Source organism: Epinephelus moara, chromosome 14 (assembly GCF_006386435.1).
Source record: "Epinephelus moara isolate mb chromosome 14, YSFRI_EMoa_1.0, whole genome shotgun sequence".
In the NCBI taxonomy this organism is placed as follows: Eukaryota; Metazoa; Chordata; class Actinopteri; order Perciformes; family Serranidae; genus Epinephelus; species Epinephelus moara.
Genome location: NC_065519.1, coordinates 5,200,794 through 5,220,646, shown reverse-complemented (window position 1 = coordinate 5,220,646; position 19,853 = coordinate 5,200,794). Strand labels below are relative to the sequence as shown.

Below are 19,853 nucleotides of genomic sequence, written 5' to 3'. Positions count from 1 at the left end.
GATCAGGTTATTGAATCGGGGGGTGACGCCCACGGCTGGGACACACTTGTTGTTGCCATGGTTTTTAGTTGATGAAGTTATTAATGGGACAAAATAGTAGAGGCGGTAGTTAGTCACACTTCAAGTCATAAGCAAGTCTCAAGTCATAACCTTCAAGTCTCAAGCAAGTGTAGCAGTATCAACACCTCATACAATAAGAGGAGAGCCTGAGCATATAAAGCTAGCAGGGCATGTATCAGCTCTCACAGTGGTGACTGTGTGTGCGTAACGGCACCGAGCTGACAGTGTGTTGCTGTATACATCATTAATTGTGGCACATGCTGAAGTGATGTAGCAAATAATGTTCAACCTAACTTGACATTCTCACATGAGAATTCTGATCTGGGATGGGACATGAAGGACAACTGGTTAATTTAATAATAATAATCATAATACAGCACTTTATTTATTTAGCACCTTTCATACAAGAAAAGCAGCACACTTAACAATAAGGACAGTACAAGCACTGAGTGCGTCACGTGAAGAAAGACATAATGGACACATCAGAAAAAGTCATAAAATCAGAATAGTACAATTAATTAATTTTCTGTAACTGCTTCGCCTGTTAGGGGTCGCGGGGGAGCTGGAGCCTATCCCAACTGACATTGGGTGAGAGGCAGGGTTCACCCTGGACAGGTCACCAGACTATCACAGGGCTGACACATAGAGACAGACAACCATTCACACTCACATTCACACCTACGGACAATTAACCTGCATGTCTTTGGACTGTGGGAGGAAGCTGGAGCACCTGGAGGAAACCCACGCTGACACGGGGAGAACATGCAAACTCTGCACAGAAGGAATCCCACACCCTGGGTTCGAACAAGGAACCCTCTTGCAGTGAGGCAACAATGCTAACCACTGCACCACCATGCTGCCCTAATAATAATAACAGACCTTATTTATTTAGCACCCTTCATACCATAAATGTTTTACAATAAGGGCAGTACAAGCAGTGCTTCACATGAAAATAAACATAATGGACATAAAATAAAAAGTCATAAAATCATGACATCATAAAGTCATAGAATTGTAAACTATAAATCATAAAATCAAGTAAGATTTTAAAGAGTTGCAGCAGCGTGAAGCACTTGGGTTTTATTTATTTTCAACATGATTTTCAACAAAACATGAGCCCAACAGGTTTCAGACAACATGTCAACAAGTGTTTCCAACATAAAAGAAGCAAATGTCTGTCATTTTTTTAAGATAAATACATTTTATTTACATCACAGTGTTGATCAAAGACCTGAGCTGAAGAAGGAAACAAAAAGAAATGATTTACTTGCCAGGTAGTAAAGTGTACGTCTGATCTTACATCCTGTTGAATGAAGTCAGTGAGATCATTAGGCCTCTGTACGTCCAGAAAACTGGTGTAATCTCCCTTTGATATTCACATTAAACACGTTCCTCATTGTGTTACAGGTTTTTCATTCAGGACATGAGAGTCAGTGCGATTAAAATGGACACCTCCTCTCTCTGCTTCTGGATCGGACATGAACAGACACACTCACACAGAGGAGATTGACAGGGATCAGTTGTGTTTGTAACATGAGGTGTTGTGTTCCTGTATCTGACAATTTATAAACTGAGGGGATGATTAAGTGATATGACTGAGGATATCGAATATATTTTATTTATTTTTGAATGTCTTTTTTTAGACAGGGTGCAGAGATGACGGGAAACGATGTTGAGCCGGATTCGAACCTGAGACGTGTTTCCTGTTGTGAAGCGTTAAAGCACAGAGAACTCTTCTTCTGTCTCGTCAGGACACTGAGGTAGAAACATCAGATTTACATGTGTCAGACTCTGTAGGTGTCGGCGATCAGTGATCAGGTCTGTTTTTAGTCTTGATTTACATTCTATTTACATCATCAATATACCGTCCAATCACAGCAGTCCTGAGGTGATGGCAGTGTTGTTTGCATGGTGACATGATGTCACTGCCAGCTGTGTGGCTGCAGGAAGTCAGGCAGCGTGGTGATGTGGTCAGGGCCGGACCGGGCCAAACACCTGAGTGCCTGCAGCAGTAGGGGGGGCGGGGCTAGACCGCACAGCCAGCTGAACACTTCATTTCCCAGCAGGCCTTGCCAACGATGTGGCTCGTCCCGCAGGTGGCACAGCGACGGTGGTTCTGGCAGGAAGAGCAGTAGAAAGTCGAGGCAGCGCTGTGCGTGGCGTCGGTCTGTCGCCTCAGAGGTTACAAGTCGCTGCAGTGCGGCATCGAGGCCGTCAGGCAGCGCACCGTGAGCCAGCAGCAGCAACAGACATTCAGGCCGTGACAGCTCCACCGCCAGCTGCACCGCCGTCTTCCCTGAGTCTGCCACATGTGAGCAGCCGCCACAGCTGTCCAGATAGTTCTGCCGCATGCTCTTCGAGTCACAGTCTTTCAGAGCCTCTACCATCATGCTAAGGATCGACACGCGGTCATAGCGCACCGCCATGGTCAGGTGTGGCGCGCCGCTACTGCGGCAGCAGCAGAAGCTGCAGCGAGGCGGTTTGAGCGCGCTCAATGAGTACGTGGTGAGTAGGTAGCGTGCATAGTCCTGGTGGTCGTGCACAAGCGCATAGAGCAGTGCCTCAGATGGCAGGAAGGGTCGAGGCTGTCCGTCTTCCCAGCTGAAGACCTCCATACTGCGCATGTCCTCCAGCAGCCAGACTGGCAGCTGCTCCCGCACTGCACAGTAGAACGAGAACGATGTCCGCTCACACTGACGCTCAGTTGGAGACGAAGACAGATGCTCCAACTGAGAGGACAGCAGCCACGGCATGATGACACACCTGGAGAGACACTGTTTACACCTGTCCTGAAGGAGACACAAGACACACCTGGAGAGACACTGTTTACGCCTGTCCTAAAGAAAACACAAGACACGCCTGGTCTGAGGGAGACAGACTCCCTGACTGATCCTGGTTCAGACACAAACAGTCTGCCTCTCAGTCAAACCTCCGTCCTCAGCGCCTTCACACTTTTATAGCTTCTCCTCCGTCCCTGCAGCTCCATGTGTGGATGTTTGACACGGGGGAGGGGGTGTCTCACATTGCACACATAGCGAACATAGTGGCCTATAAATGGCTGCAGTTTATGTAATGAAGGCAATAAACAACAGTGTGTATGTGTGTGTGTGTGTTTGTGTGTGTGTGTGTGTGTGTATGAGTGTGAGTGTCATCAGCTGATTAAACCTTTTTATAAATCTGCAGCAGTAAAGGTTAAGAAACCTTTTTGAGTTGTACAGGTCCAGTGTGCAGAAATATAATATGATAAGAATGTTTTCTTTAGTGTATAATGAAAATAAGAATCATTGTGTTTTGGTTACCTTAGAATGAGACGTTTCTATCTACATAGGGAGCGGATCCTCGTCTATGGTGATCGCCATGTTGCACTGCCATGTTTCTACATTGTAGTTCTCCTACATGTCAGTTACTGTAGTTCTCCTACCTGTTGGCCACCGTAGATATCCTACATGTTGGCCACCATACCATAGTTTGACATGTCGGCTACCGTAGTTCTTCTACATGTTGGCAATCATAGTTCTCCTACATGTCAGCCACCGTCGTTCTCCAACTGTAGTTCTCCTATATGTTGACTGCTGTTGTTCTCCTACCTGTTGGCCACCATAGTTATCCCACATGTTGACAACTGTAGTTCTCCAACATGTCGGCCACCGTAGTTCTTCATATATTGACCACTGTTGACCACATGTTGGCCACCATATCATAGTTCTCCTAAATGACGGATACTGTAGTTCTTCTACATGACAACCAACATACCATCATTCTCCTACATGTCAGGTACTGTAGTTCTTCTACCTGACGGCCACCATACCATCGTTCTCCTACATATCAGCTACCATAGTTCTCCTACATGTCATCTACAATAGTTCTCCTACATGTCAGCTTCAATAGTTCTCCTTCATGTCAGGTACTGTAGTTCTTCTACATGACGACCACCATACCATCATTCTTCTACATATCAGCTACCATAGTTCTCCTATATGTCATCTATCATAGTTCTCCTAAGTGTCAGCTACTGTAGTTCTCTTACATGTCAGCTACCGTAGTTCTCCTACATGTCATCTACAATCGTTCTCCTACATGTCATCTACCATAGTTCTCCTACATGTCATCTATCATAGTTCTCCTAAGTGTCAGCTACTGTAGTTCTCCTACATATCAGCTACCATAGTTCTCCTACATGTCATCTACCATAGTTCTCCTAAGTGTCAGCTACTGTAGTTCTCCTACATGTCAGCTACCATAGTTCTCCTACATGTCATCTACAATCGTTCTCCTACATGTCATCTACCATAGTTCTCCTACATGTCATCTATCATAGTTCTCCTAAGTGTCAGATACTGTAGTTCTCTTACATATCAGCTACCATAATTCTCTAACATGTCAGCTTCAATAGTTCTCCTACATGTCAGCTACCATCATTCTCCTACATGTCATCTACAATAGTTCTCCTACATGTCAGCTTCAATAGTTCTCCTACATGTCAGCTACCATCATTCTCCTACATGTCAGCTACCATAGTTCTCCTACATGTCAGCTTCAATAGTTCTCCTACATGTCAGCTACCATCATTCTCCTACATGTCATCTACAATTGTTCTCCTACATGTCAGCTACCATAGTTCTCCTACATGTCATCTACCGTAGTTCTCCTACATGTCATCTACCATAGTTCTCCTACATGTCATCTACAATAGTTCTCTAACATGTCAGCTTCCATAGTTCTCCAACATGTCATCTACAATAGTTCTCCTACATGTCAGCTACCATAGTTCTCCTACGTCATCTACCATAGTTCTCCTAAATGTCAGCTTCAATAGTTCTCTAACATGTCAGCTTCCATAGTTCTCCAACATGTCATCTACCATAGTTCTCCTACGTCATCTACCATAGTTCTCCTAAATGTCAGCTTCAATAGTTCTTCTACATGTCAGTTACCCTAGTTCTCCTACATGTCATCTACCGTAGTTCTCCTAAATGTCAGCTTCAATAGTTCTCTAACATGTCAGCTTCCATAGTTCTCCAACATGTCATCTACCATAGTTCTCCTACATGTCATCTACCATAGTTCTCCTAAATGTCAGCTTCAATAGTTCTTCTACATGTCAGCTACCCTAGTTCTCCTACATGTCATCTACCATAGTTCTCCTAAATGTCAGCTACCATAGTTCTCCTACATGTCATCTACCATAGTTCTCCTACATGTCATCTACCATAGTTCTCCTACATGTCAGCTACCGTAGTTCTCCTACATGTCAGCTACCGTAGTTCTCCTAAATGTCAGCTACCATAGTTCTTCTACATGTCAGCTACCATAGTTCTCCTACATGTCATCTACCGTAGTTCTCTTACATGCTTGGCACACAGGAGAAGTTTCAGTTCTGCAACCTCACATCTAGATGTCACTTGATCTTACACACTGGACCTTTAAAGCTTCTGTTTCTGTTTAAAGACTGAAGATGCGTGGTTTTCACCTGACAGCAGTCACATGACTCCTGATAAAAAAATCAGTTAGTTTTTCTGATTACTTTATTGATCATTTTACAGTCCCGTCAGTTTGAAGTCTGCGTTGTTTGAAAAGAAAAAACTGTTGATTTGATACAGAAACAAACTGAATACCTTCAGAAGTGCATAACATACACAACATACAAGTACAGAGACAGTAAAGCTAAAGTATGTTGAGTAAAGATGAATGAAACAGTTATATTTATTAAAATGTATAATGAATACAAATATTTTCAGTGTGTAAAGCTGTGGTTCAAAGTATTCATTACTGTACTGGAGTACAGTTTTTAAGGTACTTGCATTTAACATGAGTATTTCCATTTGATGATCCTTTTGATACTTGTACTGCACCACATTAATCTGACAGCTGCAGTTATCCTGTGGCGTTTTCATATTAAACGTGTAAATCATAAAGAATATTGTATATAGGACCATCATCATCATCAGAAATCAACTCATGCAGACACTGGACAGAAACATGATGAAGAGCTCCTCCTGCTGTTCACTGACTCTAACTGCACACATGATTTTTGGAACCAATCACAGTGCAGTATTGAGGATTCAGTCCAATCCAACAGAACTAAGATCAGATACATACAGACACACAAAGCTGGACGAAGGTCAAACATAAACACTGACAACAGATATAGTAATAGAAAAATGAGACAAACTAGGGATGATGCAGAGTACAAAGGGTGCTGGAATAATTATGGCATGATTAATGTTAGGGAGACAGCTGCAGGTATTTGCTCATATACTTTTTCAATCAGTCAATCAGTCATTTATTTGTCACTTGGAATTATACAAGATACAAATCCAGTAAAATGTGATCCCGTCAGCTCCTCTACTTCGTGCTCTGTAAATTAGTCCTTTTGTGTCTTCTTACATTGTTTTCTGTTGCTTTATAATCATCTTTGATTCCGGATGGTGTTTTCTGGTTGTTGAAAGGTTTAACTGTTCACAGATCCCGACCCCAACAAGATGGCTGTAGGGTCGCTCCACCTGAACAAGGGCAGCAACTTCACTCTGAGGCCGGCTCTATATGGTGTTTAGCAGTGATCCACAGCAGGAACAGGACAGCACCTCACATTCCCACTGTCACACCATAGAGCACACGTCCTCTCCTTCTCTCACCAGGGTCCTATGCTCTGTCAGTTCAGCGTATAGAAAAGATGTCACCTGGTTGAATGGTGCTGTCCAGGATTTAGCCAAATTTCGGTGAGATACTGATATTCAGTTGGAAACTGATGCGGCACGAAGGTAGCTAGTTAAGCCGATGCCCATCCTCTCCATCTTTCCTCGATGTTTAGTGACGTTAACATTTGAAAACCTCAACCTGGCTAGCTAGCAGCTAGCTAGAAGTTGGCAGGAGAGTTTACAGACAGGTGAGTTGATGTCCTCATCCTGATGAGTGACTCGCAGCTACAAGCCACCATTGTCCCAGCAAACCACATGAAGCACCACCAACACTGGCTAAACAGACATAAGAGGGTAAATTTAGCACAAATTGAGCAGAGTTGACAGAGAGGCGACTGGAAACATCAGCACCTATGTCATACATCATCACTGACCTTGTATAGCTGCTTCTGATCCTGATCTTTATATACATGAAGTCATTGGATAAGACAGTCTATATACAGAGTACTTTTATTTGTTTTAATGATATATACATGTGAAAAAATGTGTTAGTATATTGTGTATCATTTACAGGTATAGTGAAGTAGAATGAGTGTTTGGTGTTCCAGATTCCTGACAGTATGTGACTGGTTTTCAGTGTTCATTACTGTGACGGCCTGTAGAAATAGGCCTATTACGCCTACCAGAGGAAAGAAGTTGGAACAGGTTGTGTCCAAGGTGTGATGTCTGCAGTGATGTTCATTAACTCTGGAGGTGGAAAAGTCCTGGATGGAGTACAGGTGACAGGTTGTGTCCAGGTTGTGATGGTCTACAGTGAGGTTACCTGACTCTGGAGGTGGAGAAGGCCTGGATGGAGGACAGGCTACCAACAGTGATTGTTTCTTCAGTCCTGACTGTCTGTTGTAGTCTGCTCCTGTCCTGTTTGGATCCAAACCACGCAGTGATGGACGAGCAGAGAACAACAGGAGCTCCTGAGGCAGGTTGAATCACAGACAATTGATAAACCAAGATAGCCCACTTTAGATTCATTTCCTTGACCTGTGACACATGGGTCTGGCCTCTTAGGAGACTAGCCGCAACCCTGAGTCTATTCATTCCAATAGGAAAAGTGAATGTGAGTGCAGATTGTGGCCGTTTCCTTCATACTGGACCCATTTTTCACAAGCCCCAACCCATGTGGACATACTGACATTAAGACAGCATTTTTTCAGACAGACGGAGGAAATCGGAGGAAAATTAAGTGAATTCGTGACATGTCTCTGTTTCAGCAACATACTCTCATCAGAACTGGCAACAACTGACGTGATCTTACACTCAGTTGATATCAGACATAAAGCTAGCAGATAGAAACGAGCGACAAAACAAGGAGCAAATATTAAATTTGTACTGTGTACAGTGTTGTATTGTTTTGAATCTGATTTCATATATCACGTTGTTTACTACACGTCCAAGGGTCAGGGGGGATGCGGGGGAAAGACGACCATGCCCACTTAGGAGACTGAGGGTGTATACCATTTCATACCACAGACGCAGCTTTTAATGTGTTATATTTTGTTATAGAAAATCTTTAGTTATACTTCCTGAGCTGGTGCAGGAAGTACACCCTCTGATGGTATCCATGTTGGACATCCACTTCAGGTCCTGGGAGACAGTGAATCCCAGAAACCTGAAGGTTTCCACAGCAGACACAGTGTTGTTCAGGATGCAGATATGCCAAACCTGGAATAGCGAAGGAATGAACCACCCTACTCTTGCTATGATTGGCTCGTACTCGTTGCCTTCATTGGCTGGATTGGTTGGGTTTCGGAAAGAGGAGTGGGACTGATTAGGGTTAGCGTAAGAATGTCAGGGCAAGCCAATCAAAGGCAGTGTAAGGAAAAGTACAGTGGGTTATTCCCTGTCTGTTTATACAGCAGAGGTATAGTTTATTAACACATTAACACATGCTTGGATCTATACAGATGTTATGTGTTACTGTGCCAAGGTTCTGGAGCATATTGAGAAATCCATGAAGTCCTCCATGATGTACGTATTGAGGCTTGTTTCATTTTAGACGAATGACATCACTGATGATGCCTGAGGCCTCGCTGCCTGTCCACACTGCGTGACTGGGTAAGGAAGTGGTCCAGATCTTTGCGCAAGATTTTGGCAGATAAACCCCACAGGATCCCATTCTTTTAGTGATGCCTCGATGAACCTCTTAAAGGAGAACAAATATTTACATGCTGGAACAAACGCTGCAGGAAGAAAAGGCAGCCAAGAGACAGGCTACATGCTCTGCAGTCGATAAGCATCATGTCACCTGCAGCACTCCCTGACCCTACAGGTTCAAAGCCACAGGATGTTTCTGTACTACAAAACACAATGAAGCCATAAAAAGGCTAAAACCCCCTCTCCAACCACATCACAGGATGCTCAGATTGTAACCCAGGGCATTAGACACTAAGCACCGAATGGTGCTAAGACCCTGTTGAAACTGAAGGAATTATTACTTATGCAAATGAATCACGAGGAGCTAAAGGTGATCAAAAACTTACCAAACTCAGGTGTCACATTATAGCTCAGAAGCGCCCCCTACAAAATTTCAACCAAGTAGCCCCTGTGTTACTTTTCACCGAGATGTAAGAAAATTAGGAGCAGAGGTGGGTAGTAACTAGTTACATTTACTCAGTTACATTTACTTGAGTACCTTTTTGGTTAAATTGTACTTTTCAGAGTAGTTTTAATGCAAAATACTTTTTACTTTTACTTGAGTTATATTGTTTTAAAGCAACATACTCTTACTTGAGTACAATATTTGGCTACTCTACCCACCTCTGAGTACATAATTATATATATATATATATATATATATATATATATATATATATATATATATATATATATATATGTACAGTATATATAAGAATATATTTGTGTTTCTTGTGCCTTGATTTATGTTATGTTTGTAAAGATTTAATTTATTTTTGTTTTAGTTAAAGGGGTATCGTTTAAAATACATGAATTTGCAGATTATTATTTTTGATTGATTGATTACGTTCATGTTCTTATTTTACAAATAAATCAGACGTTACTCAACAGTTACTCAGTACTTGAGTAGTTTTTTCACCAAATAGTCTTTTACTCTTACTCAAGTAATTATTTGGATGACTACTTCTTACTTTTACTTGAGTAATATTGTTCTAAACTCACCTCTCACTACTCTACCCACCTCTGATTAGGAGGCACATGTAACATCCCGAGATGTACAAAAGAGTCTCTTGGAGCCAAACCTAAACCCAACAGGAAGTCCGCCATTTTGAATTTACTGTGCAAATTTTGTGCATTTTTGACAATTCACAGGGGTTTTGACGAACTCCTCCTACTGATTTAATCCAACTGACTTCATATTTTGTCTGTACTGTCTAAAGCAGTGGTTCCCAGCTGGTCCAGCCACAGAGTCCAGATTTCTCCTTCGTCATTAGTTCAAGGTCCACACAGTTCAATACAGTCAGCGTCATACTTGTGTTTGGCCATGTCATTGAGCTGGTTTGCTGTCTTTGTCAAGTAGCTGTCTGTTATTTACTCACTCTACAGCAGGAAACGACACTTCAAAATAAAAACTGTGCTTGAAATTCATGGTACTGTAGTCCATTCAGAATGGATCTGCGACCCATTTTTGGACGCCTCCAGTAGTTGAGAACCATGTTATCATGGTGAGACATCAAACAGGAAGTGGTTTGTAACTCAAAGGTACATGGTCCAGTCGGCCCCAAACTTCTTGTTAAGAGTCTTGCCCCAAACACATAACTGCCAATGTTTTGTTATGGTTATGACGCCACAGACTAGCAACAGGGAATGAAATGTTTTATACTTTGACGTACTGCTCCTAGCAGCTTGACCAGATCCACCGATATCCCATATGCAAATAAGCCACAACTCCTTTGCCTGATAACCGATATCGATATATCCACATTTTCCCCACCTAATTTTAGTGATCATCAAGTCTCTTCTGTAGTGGAATTAATATCATATTAAACATACACACTCTTATCGTGACGGCCCACCAGCAGATGGAGACGTGAAATATAATACTTTTAAATGTATGTAATATTCACTCATTGTGCAAAATAACAAAAAGTATGTTGGCCAATTCTGATAGTTTATTTTGAAGACGTTATCGGACAATACCGATGACGATATTTCATTTTAAAGCATGGAAATATAGATATATTTATTGCTGACAGCCAGTGGAGTATCTGACAGATGTAAAACACATCTGCCTGTTTTATATTCTGTGACCAAAAACATGACAAAGTGTCAGAACTGTCCAATATTAAGATATAAATATAACAGCTTCAGATTATTTTCAATTGAGTGATTGATTCATAGATTATTGATGTGAGTTCTTTGGAAGTTATTTGAAAAGATGGGAGGTTTTAATATTTCTGTGGAGCATAATGAATGTGATCAATGTGAGTTATGATGAGGCTGTTTAACATCTGACCTGTGATGGCAGCAGAGATCACACACACACACACACACACACACACACACACACACACACACACACACAGAGATCCTCTTCTGAGATCGATCAGCCTCAGTGTGTCTAATCTCTAATCAGTTTTACAGCGGTCCTGATCGATCCCTCAGGTTGTGTTGGAGTCTGGGAGTCGGTGTCGGTCCGGTTCTATCTGGTTTGTTCTGGTTCCGGTAGCTTGTTCCGTAACTTTTCTGCCTCGGTGTAAAGCTTCAGTCTCGGGTTAACTGTTAGCATCTTTCGGCTGGAGCTCATCAATCTGCCGTGACCTCCATTTCACGGATCTTTCCTGTGTTTCACACCGAAACCTGCCTCTGCTCACCGGACCCAACACTCTGCTCTGCCCCGAGGCTACTTAACGTTAGCCGGTTCGGTTCTGACAGCAGGGCAGCTAAGCTAACTAGCTAACTGTTAGCCTGAGTTAGCACCTAGCGGTTAGTCCGGGTTGCCTCCGTCTTCCTCATGCCGGCGATGCTGGAGAGAAACCCGGAGGGTCCGGGAAAGAGAAGAGGCAGAGCCCCGGCGGGCAGCGGCAGCAGCGGCCCCGGGGCAGCAGCGAACCCCGGCGGGAAGAGCCTGTCCGGTAATGGAACCAGCACTAACAGCTGCTGGGAAGAAGGAAGCTCAGGCTCCAGCAGCGACGAGGAGCATGGTGGGTAGCCTCGATCACTGTGGTTCAGTTGTGTTCTGTGTGAACTTCTGAGTACTGGTTCTGAGTTCTGCTCTGCGTGTATTTGTGTGTAGGTGGAGGAGGGATGCGGGTCGGAGCACAGTACCAGGCCGTGGTTCCGGACTTTGACTCGGGTAAGTATTTAAGCACGGCTCGGTAGCCTAGAGGCGGAGTGGTAGCCTCGAACAACAAGAGTACTTAGCAGACGATCCTGTTTCCAGTCCTCTCAAACTGGTTCCAGTTCTAGAGTCAAGGAGTCAAACTGGTTTTGATTCTGTAATAAACCACAGTGGTTCCAGTTCTGTACTGGATCTGTTAAACATCTTCTACAGTTTCTAGATCTATAACACATCCTGTCTAGTGTCTGTGTTTCTACACTGAGCAGTTTCTTCCTCTGCTGCTGATTCTGGATCAAACTGGTTTTTATTTTCATACCGGGTGTGTTATACTTCTAACTCTGATTAACTTATTTATTTTCACAAATAGTAAAGTTTAATACAGTAAAGCTGTAAAGAGGATTGTTTTATACATCTCATATCAACAAAAGAAAAATATATGAAGACACAAACACAACATACAGAAGAAAGACAAGAATATATAAATAAATACAATGACCACTAATATATGCCAACCATAAAATTAAAAAACAAACATGTCAGACAGCTAGTATAATATGAGTCTGGCAGAGTTGTTTTAACTCTTAAAAAGTCCAGTGTGTCAGATTTAGGGGGATGTAGTGGTATCTCACTGTGAAGATTGCTGATTACATCCAGCTCAAACTTCTCCTGGATAAAATTCCTTCAGTGCTCTTTGCTCAGGAGGTTTTTACTGGGAGCTGAATTGTCCGCAGAGGTCTCATCCTCTGTCCACAACACCAGGGATCAGCACCCCAGGGCTCCACCCCTGCCTGCCGCTCGGCACACAATGCACCGACCCCTGCATCCTGTCGCTGTGGGTGGTGGGCCCACAGGGTGACGGCTCCATGTTATGTATTCAGGCCCAAGGCCTGGCCACCAGACGCTTGCTGGCGACCCCCCCCACCCCTAAGGTCTGGCCCCGGTGTCCCTATACCAGGCAAGGTCCTCAAAGTTCAAATACGCACTTTCATCAAGGTCTTCTTGAATGGAGTATCTCAGGGTTTTGTTCACAAGTGAGGGCAGAATGGAGCGTGAGATGGATCACGTCCCAACCCTTACCTATGGTCATGAGCTCTGGGTAGTGACCGAAAGAATGAGATTGAGGATACAGTGGTCGTAATGAGTTTCCTCTGTGGGGTGTCTGGGCTCAACCTTAGAGATAGGGTGAGGAGTTCGGACATCCGGAGGGAGCTCGGAGTAGAGCTGCTGTTCCTTCGTGTCAAAAGGGATTAGTTGAGGTGGTTCGGCCATCTGATCAGGATCCTCCTGGACGCCTCCTGTTAGAGGTGTTCAGGGCACGTCCCTCTGGTAGGAGGCCCCGGGGTAGACCCAGAACACACTGGAGGGATTACATATCCCTTTAGTGTCCGACTGTGAACAGACTTAAGTTCAGTTTTACTCATTGTCTTCCAGTACGGCTACTACTTCTTCTGTTTAATGGTGACACCATGTCTTGAAGGTGATTGCTGCCCCCTCTACTGGTGTATTTGTAGTTTAATTAGACTGAACATTTATTAAATTTGTTATATATTATAATTGTTAAAAATTATATTGTTACTGTTTTATCGGCCAGCCCTCATAACATGGATGAATTTTGAAAATAGGCATGTTTCCCCTTTAAAAATCACCCAGACTTGTCCCGACAGTCTTTTACAGTAGACATACAATAAAACCCAGTAACCCTGTCCGTTCCTACACACACTTCCTGTGTCTTTTTTTGGGGAGGTAAATGACATTAGACATTGGTGTCATTAAATTAAATGTCCATCCCTGATGAAACAGCCCTGACAACTGACTAAATCTCATAATAACTCATAAACCAAAGTGAATGTAATAACGCTGTGTGTGTTATCAGAGGTGGCCAAGGCAGCTCAGCTCAGAGATAACCTCGGCATGTTGGTGTGGATCCCCAGCAACTGTCTGAACCAGACTCAGTGTAAGAAACTACAGATTAAACATATAAAATATAACCTGTGAGTGATGTTTGATGTTTGAGATATTGACAGTGTATTTTCTGTTCCAGTGGACGAGTACATCGCCATCGCCAAGGAGAAACATGGCTACAGCATGGAGCAGGTTGTACTCTAACTCTCTGACTGTGCTGTTACGTAGTGACTCATAGAGAGTACTCTAACTCTCTGACTGTGCTGTTACGTAGTGACTCATAGAGAACAGTGTTAGTGTGTATATATGTACTGTGTATCTGACAGTAGGCCTCTGTCCTCAGGCTCTGGGGATGCTCTTNCATTTAAGTGCGGAAAACATGCAAAAAAGTAAGAAATCAGGAAGGGGGCAAACACTTTTTCACACCACTGTATGTACTGTGTATCTGACAGTAGGCCTCTGTCCTCAGGCTCTGGGGATGCTCTTCTGGCACAAACACAACATTGAGAAATCTCTGGCCGACCTGCCGAACTTCACTCCGTTTCCTGATGAGTGGACGGTGGAGGACAGAGTCCTGTTTGAACAAGCCTTCAGCTTCCACGGGAAGAGCTTCCACCGAATCCAGCAGATGGTAATGTATCTCCAGTATATTTCTGTCACTGGGACCAGTACGGAGTGTTTATAAAGACTGTCTGTCTGTGTGCAGTTACCTGATAAATCCATGGCCAGTTTGGTTCGCTTTTATTACTCCTGGAAGAAAAGTCGCAGTAAAACGAGTCTGATGGACCGACAGACACGGAAAAACAAGAGAGAAAGAGACGACAGGTGAGCCCCAACCTGCACAGGTGACACTACAGATGACACTACAGGTAACAATATAGGTGACACTACAGGTGACAGTACAGGTGACACTACAGGTGACATTACAGGTAACAATATGGGTGACACTACAGGTGACAGTACAGTTGACACCGCAGGTAACACTACAGGTGACAGTACAGGTGACACTACAGGTGACACTACAGGTAACACTACAGGTGACAGTACAGGTGACAGTACAGGTGACACTACAGTTGACAGTACAGGTGACAGTACAGGTGACACTACAGGTGACAGTACAGGTGATACTACAGGTGACAGTACAGGTGACAGTACAGGTGACACTACAGGTAACAATATAGGTGACACTACAGTTGATAGTACAGGTGACAGTACAGGTAACACTACAGGTGACAGTATAGGTGACACTACAGGTGACACTACAGGTAACAATATAGGTGACACTACAGTTGACAGTACAGGTGACACTACAGGTGATACTACAGGTGACAGTATAGGTGACACTACAGGTGACACTACAGGTAACAATATAGGTGACACTACAGTTGACAGTACAGGTGACATTACAGGTGACAGTACAGGTGACAGTACAGGTGACAGTACAGGTAACACTACAGGTGACAATACAGGTGACAATACAGGTGACACTACAGGTGACACTACAGGTAACAATATAGGTGACACTACAGGTGACATTACAGGTAACAATATAGGTGACATTACAGGTGACACTACAGGTAAAATTGTAGATGACACTACAGGTGACATTACAGGTTACAACACAGGTGACACTACAGGTAAAATTGTAGATGACACTACAGGTGACATTACGGGTAACACTACAGGTAAAATTGTAGATGACACTACAGGTGACATTACAGGTAACACTACAGGTAAAATTGTAGATGACACTACGGGTGACATTACGGGTAACACTACAGGTAAAATTGTAGATGACACTACAGGTGACATTACAGGTAACACTACAGGTAAAGTTGTAGATGACACTACAGGTGACATTACAGGTAACACTACAGGTGACACTACAGGTAAAATTGTAGATGACACTACAGGTGACATTACAGGTTACAACACAGGTGACACTACATGGGCACCGTAGGTAACATTACAGGGGATACTACAGGTAGCATTACAGTTGACAGTACAGGTAACATGACAGGTGACGGTACAGTTGACACTACAGGTGACACTACATGTGATATTACAGGTAAAATTACAGGTAACACTGTAGATGACACTACAGGTGACACTACATGGGACACCGCAGGTAACACTAGAGGTGACACTACAGGTAACATTACAGGGGATACTACAGGTGACACTACAGGTGTGCACCTTCACAGGTGAACTCTTTATGTGAATGTTTGTGGTTTTAGGTGGATTCTAATAAATGATTTAAACTCTGTCTTTCAGTGACGATGAAGTTGAGGACGGAAACCCCAATCCTCCCAGTGAGTCTGAACCTGACCCAAATAAAGAAGACAAGAAGGAGGTAACTGTTTACTGACTGTTTACTAATTGTTTACTGACTGTTTACTCTTCACCATTTATTGACTCACTGTTTACTGATGGTTGTTGTCAGACTGTTTTTAAATGACTGGTTTTGTTTCAGGTGAGTTCTGGATCAGAGAGGCCAGAGGTCAAACCAGCTCCAGGACTGAAGGTAACAACACCTGAATCATTTTACCTGTATCATTATTAACACCTGTCTCACTCAGGTGGTACTAACCTGTCGACCTGTCTCAGTCAGGTGATACTAACCTGTCTACCTGTCTCTCTGTGTACCTGTAGACAGGCAGTAAGGCGTCTCAGCGGCTGAAGAAACGTCCTCCTAAAGGAATGTTTCTGAATCAACAGGACGTTGTTTCGCTCTCGTCTTCATCTGCTCAGGGACTCATCAGACAACTGGACTGTCAACTGGTCTCCATCAAGAGACAGGTTTGTCTACCTGTCTGTCTCTCCTCACCGTCTCACTCTCTCCTCACCGTCTCACTCTCTCCTCACCTGTGTGTCTCTCCTCACCTGTCTCTCTCTCTCTCTCTCTCTCTCTCTCTCTCTCTCTCTCTCTCTCTCTTCACCTGTGTGTCTCTCCTCACCTGTCTCTCTTTCTCTCTCCTCACCTGTCTGTCTACGCTGTCTGTCTCTCCTCACCTGTCTATGTCCCTCCTCACCTGTCTCTCTCTCTGTGTTTCAGATTCAGACCATCAAACAGTCAAACAGCTCTCTGAAGGAGAAAATCAGCTCAGGAGTCGAAGAGTACAGACAGCCTGAGGTAACCACGGCAACACACACACACACACACACACACACACACACACACACACACACACACACACACTGTTGTCTGTTGGTGTTGCTTTATGTTAGTATTGCTGGTTGTAGTTTGTTGGTGTTGCAAGTGGCTGTCTGTTTGTTGTTGCTGCTGGTTGTTTGTTTTGCTGGTTGCTGTATTTTTGTTGGTGTTGCTGCTTGTTGTTTGTTGGTGTTGCTGGTTGTTGTCAGTTGGTTGTTAATGCTTTAGGTTGGTGTTGCTTGTTGTTGTTGCTTGTTGTTGTCTTTTTGTTGGTGTTGCTGGTTGTTGGTGTTGCTGTAGTTGCTCTTTGTCTTCACGTTGCTGTGTTTTGTTGCAGGTGACTCAGAAGTTTAACACTCGTTGGACCACAGAGGAGCAGCTGCTCGCTGTACAAGGTAACACATAAACTACCTGTAGCCAGGTGAACTGAGACACACCTGTGGTAATTAAGCCCTGATCACTTTGATTAAACCTCTCAATGATTGGCTGAATGAGTGACTCTATCCCTCTTGTCCAATGACATGCAGCCATCAGGAAATATGGGCGGGACTTCCAGGCGATCTCAGATGTGATTGGTAACAAGTCTGTGGTTCAGGTGAAGAACTTCCTGGTAAACTACAGACGGAGGTTCAACCTGGACGAGGTTCTTCAGGAGTGGGAGGCTGAACATGGGATGGAGGCGGGAGACAGGGGAGGAGGCGAGGAGGACAAGATGGAGGAGTGTCCTGCTGAGGAGGAGGAGGTCACTGCCAAGGAGACAAAGGAGACAAAGGAGGTGAGGAGGTGTTTTCATGTTTACTACAAATCCCAGAATCCTCTGTTTGCTCTAACAGAGTTTGGCTAACTTTATGTGATGGAGGATGAAAGCTGTTTATTGAAGAATAATAAATCACCTGCAGGTGAAATGTATTCTAACTCTTACTAGCCAGAGGCTCTACTGTGTTTCTACTGTAACTCTACTGTGTTTCTACTGAATCTCTACTGTGTTTCTACTGTAACTCTACTGTGATCTACTGAATCTCTACTGTGTTTCTACTGTAACTCTACTGTTTCTACTGTAACTCTACTGTGTTTCTACTGTAACTCTACTGTTTCTACTGTAACTCTACTGTGTTTCTGCTGTAGCTCTACTGTGTTTCTACTGAATCTCTACTGTGTTTCTACTGTAACTCTACTGTGTACTGAATCTCTACTGTGTTTCTACTGTAACTCTACTGTGATCTACTGAATCTCTACTGTGTTTCTGCTGAATCTCTACTGTTTTTACTGTAACTCTACCATGTCTGTGTTTCTGCTGAATCTCTACTGTTTTTACTGTAACTCTACCATGTTTCTACTGTAACTCTACCGTGTTTCTACTGTAGCTCTACCGTGTTTCTACTGTAACTCTACCGTGTTTCTACTGTGTTTCCACTGTAACTTTACCATGTTTCTACTGTAACTCTACCGTGTTTCTACTGTAACTCTACCGTGTTTCTACTGTAACTCTACCGTGTTTCTACTGTGTTTCCACTGTAACTTTACCAAGTTTCTACTGTAACTCTACTGTGATCTACTGAATCTCTGCTGTGTTTCAACTGTAACTTTACCATGTTTCTATTGTAACTCTACTGTGATCTACTGAATCTCTGCTGTGTTTCTGCTGTAACTCTGCTGTGTTTCTACTATAACTCTACTGTTTCTACTGTTACTCTACTGTGTTTCTGCTGTAACTCTGCTGTGTTTCCACTGTAACTCTACTGTGATCTACTGAATCTCTACTGTTTCTACTGTTACTCTACTGTGTTTCTGCTGTAGCTCTACTGTGTTTCCACTGTAACTCTACTGTGATTTTACTGTAACTGTACAGTGTTTCCAGTGCAATTCTGTCATGCCTCAACTGTAGCTCTACCGTGTTTCTACTGTAGCTCTACTGTTTCTGCTGCAACTCTACTGTGTTTCCACTTTAATTATCCCGTGTTTCTGTTGTAACTCTACTGTATTTCTACTGTGTTTCTACTTTGTTTCTACTGTAACTCTACTTTGTTTCTGCTGTAACTCTACTGTGCTTCTGTTACAACTCTACTGTGTTTCTAGTTTAACTCTACTGTGTTTCCGCTCTCTGCAGGACTCGTCCTCTCTCATGGACACCGAGAAGCCTCTGGCCTCCTGAGACTCTCTGACTCCGCCTCTCTGGTTTATGATGTCATCAAGATTTTGATTTTATTTTATTTTTCTTGTGTTGGACTTTCACTGGTCAGGTTTGAGCTTTGTGCCATGAACCTGTAATCACTGATCTCTCTGGACCAATCAGAAATCAGGCCTGACCTGTCAATCAAAGTGGGCGGGGCCTGTTATTTGTCCTTTTTCCCCTCAGATTTCTATTTTAACAATGTTTTATGTTTTCAATCTTTTTTTCTTTCTTTATTTTCTCTCTTTGTGTTTGTTGGGGTGGGTTTGGGGTTGAACTGAAGCAGCCATGTTTGACGATGTCACTCAGGTAGGGGGCGTGGCTTTTATGACCTTTTGGGGAGTGACAATAAAACCAAAGTTCATCAATAAATGAATATGTTTCTTCTCTATCTCTCCTTTTTTAAACTTCTGTGTTTTGGTTTTCGGAAACAGATTAACAAAATAATGAAACATATTATCACATGCTTTATTTTAATAATAATAAACTTTATTTATGCAACAAAATGCTTTATGAAATGAAAACACAAGGTTAGAACAGCATCAAAATATACTTTAAGTGTGAGTAAAAGTACTCATTCTGCAGAATAATATTTATATTATCGTAGTATAATTCTGG

The 19,853-nt window shown here is 43.1% G+C and overlaps 2 protein-coding genes across 2 annotated transcripts; one reads left to right on the top strand and one right to left on the bottom strand.

The window, feature by feature from the left end:
- Window positions 1–432: 432 nt before the first annotated feature.
- ankrd9 (ankyrin repeat domain 9) lies at window positions 433–2,997 on the bottom strand. Its single transcript, XM_050061778.1, has 2 exons — window positions 2,872–2,997; window positions 433–2,823 (listed from the first exon to the last, which is right to left on the bottom strand). Exon 2 carries the CDS (start codon window positions 2,811–2,813, stop codon window positions 1,983–1,985), a length of 831 nt encoding a protein of 276 aa, XP_049917735.1. The 5' UTR covers window positions 2,814–2,823; window positions 2,872–2,997; the 3' UTR covers window positions 433–1,982.
- Window positions 2,998–11,199: 8,202 nt separating this feature from the next.
- Window positions 11,200–19,626, top strand: rcor1 (REST corepressor 1). Its single transcript, XM_050062520.1, has 13 exons — window positions 11,200–11,872; window positions 11,965–12,024; window positions 13,883–13,963; window positions 14,051–14,103; window positions 14,381–14,542; window positions 14,618–14,736; window positions 16,186–16,264; window positions 16,385–16,435; window positions 16,564–16,710; window positions 16,967–17,044; window positions 17,403–17,460; window positions 17,593–17,840; window positions 19,173–19,626. The coding sequence occupies exons 1-13, from the start codon at window positions 11,683–11,685 to the stop codon at window positions 19,215–19,217; spliced, it is 1,371 nt and encodes a 456-aa protein (XP_049918477.1). The 5' UTR covers window positions 11,200–11,682; the 3' UTR covers window positions 19,218–19,626.
- Window positions 19,627–19,853: the final 227 nt, after the last annotated feature.

Excerpts from the sequence above, each read along its gene's own strand:
- ankrd9 (XM_050061778.1), bottom strand. The coding sequence starts at position 2,813 with ATGCCGTGGCTGCTGTCCTCTCAGTTGGAGCATCTGTCTTCGTCTCCA.
- rcor1 (XM_050062520.1), top strand. The coding sequence starts at position 11,683 with ATGCCGGCGATGCTGGAGAGAAACCCGGAGGGTCCGGGAAAGAGAAGA. Across the intron at positions 13,964-14,050 it reads CTGTCTGAACCAGACTCAGT|TGGACGAGTACATCGCCATC; the intron begins GTAAGAAACTAC and ends TTTCTGTTCCAG. Across the intron at positions 16,711-16,966 it reads TGGTCTCCATCAAGAGACAG|ATTCAGACCATCAAACAGTC; the intron begins GTTTGTCTACCT and ends TCTGTGTTTCAG.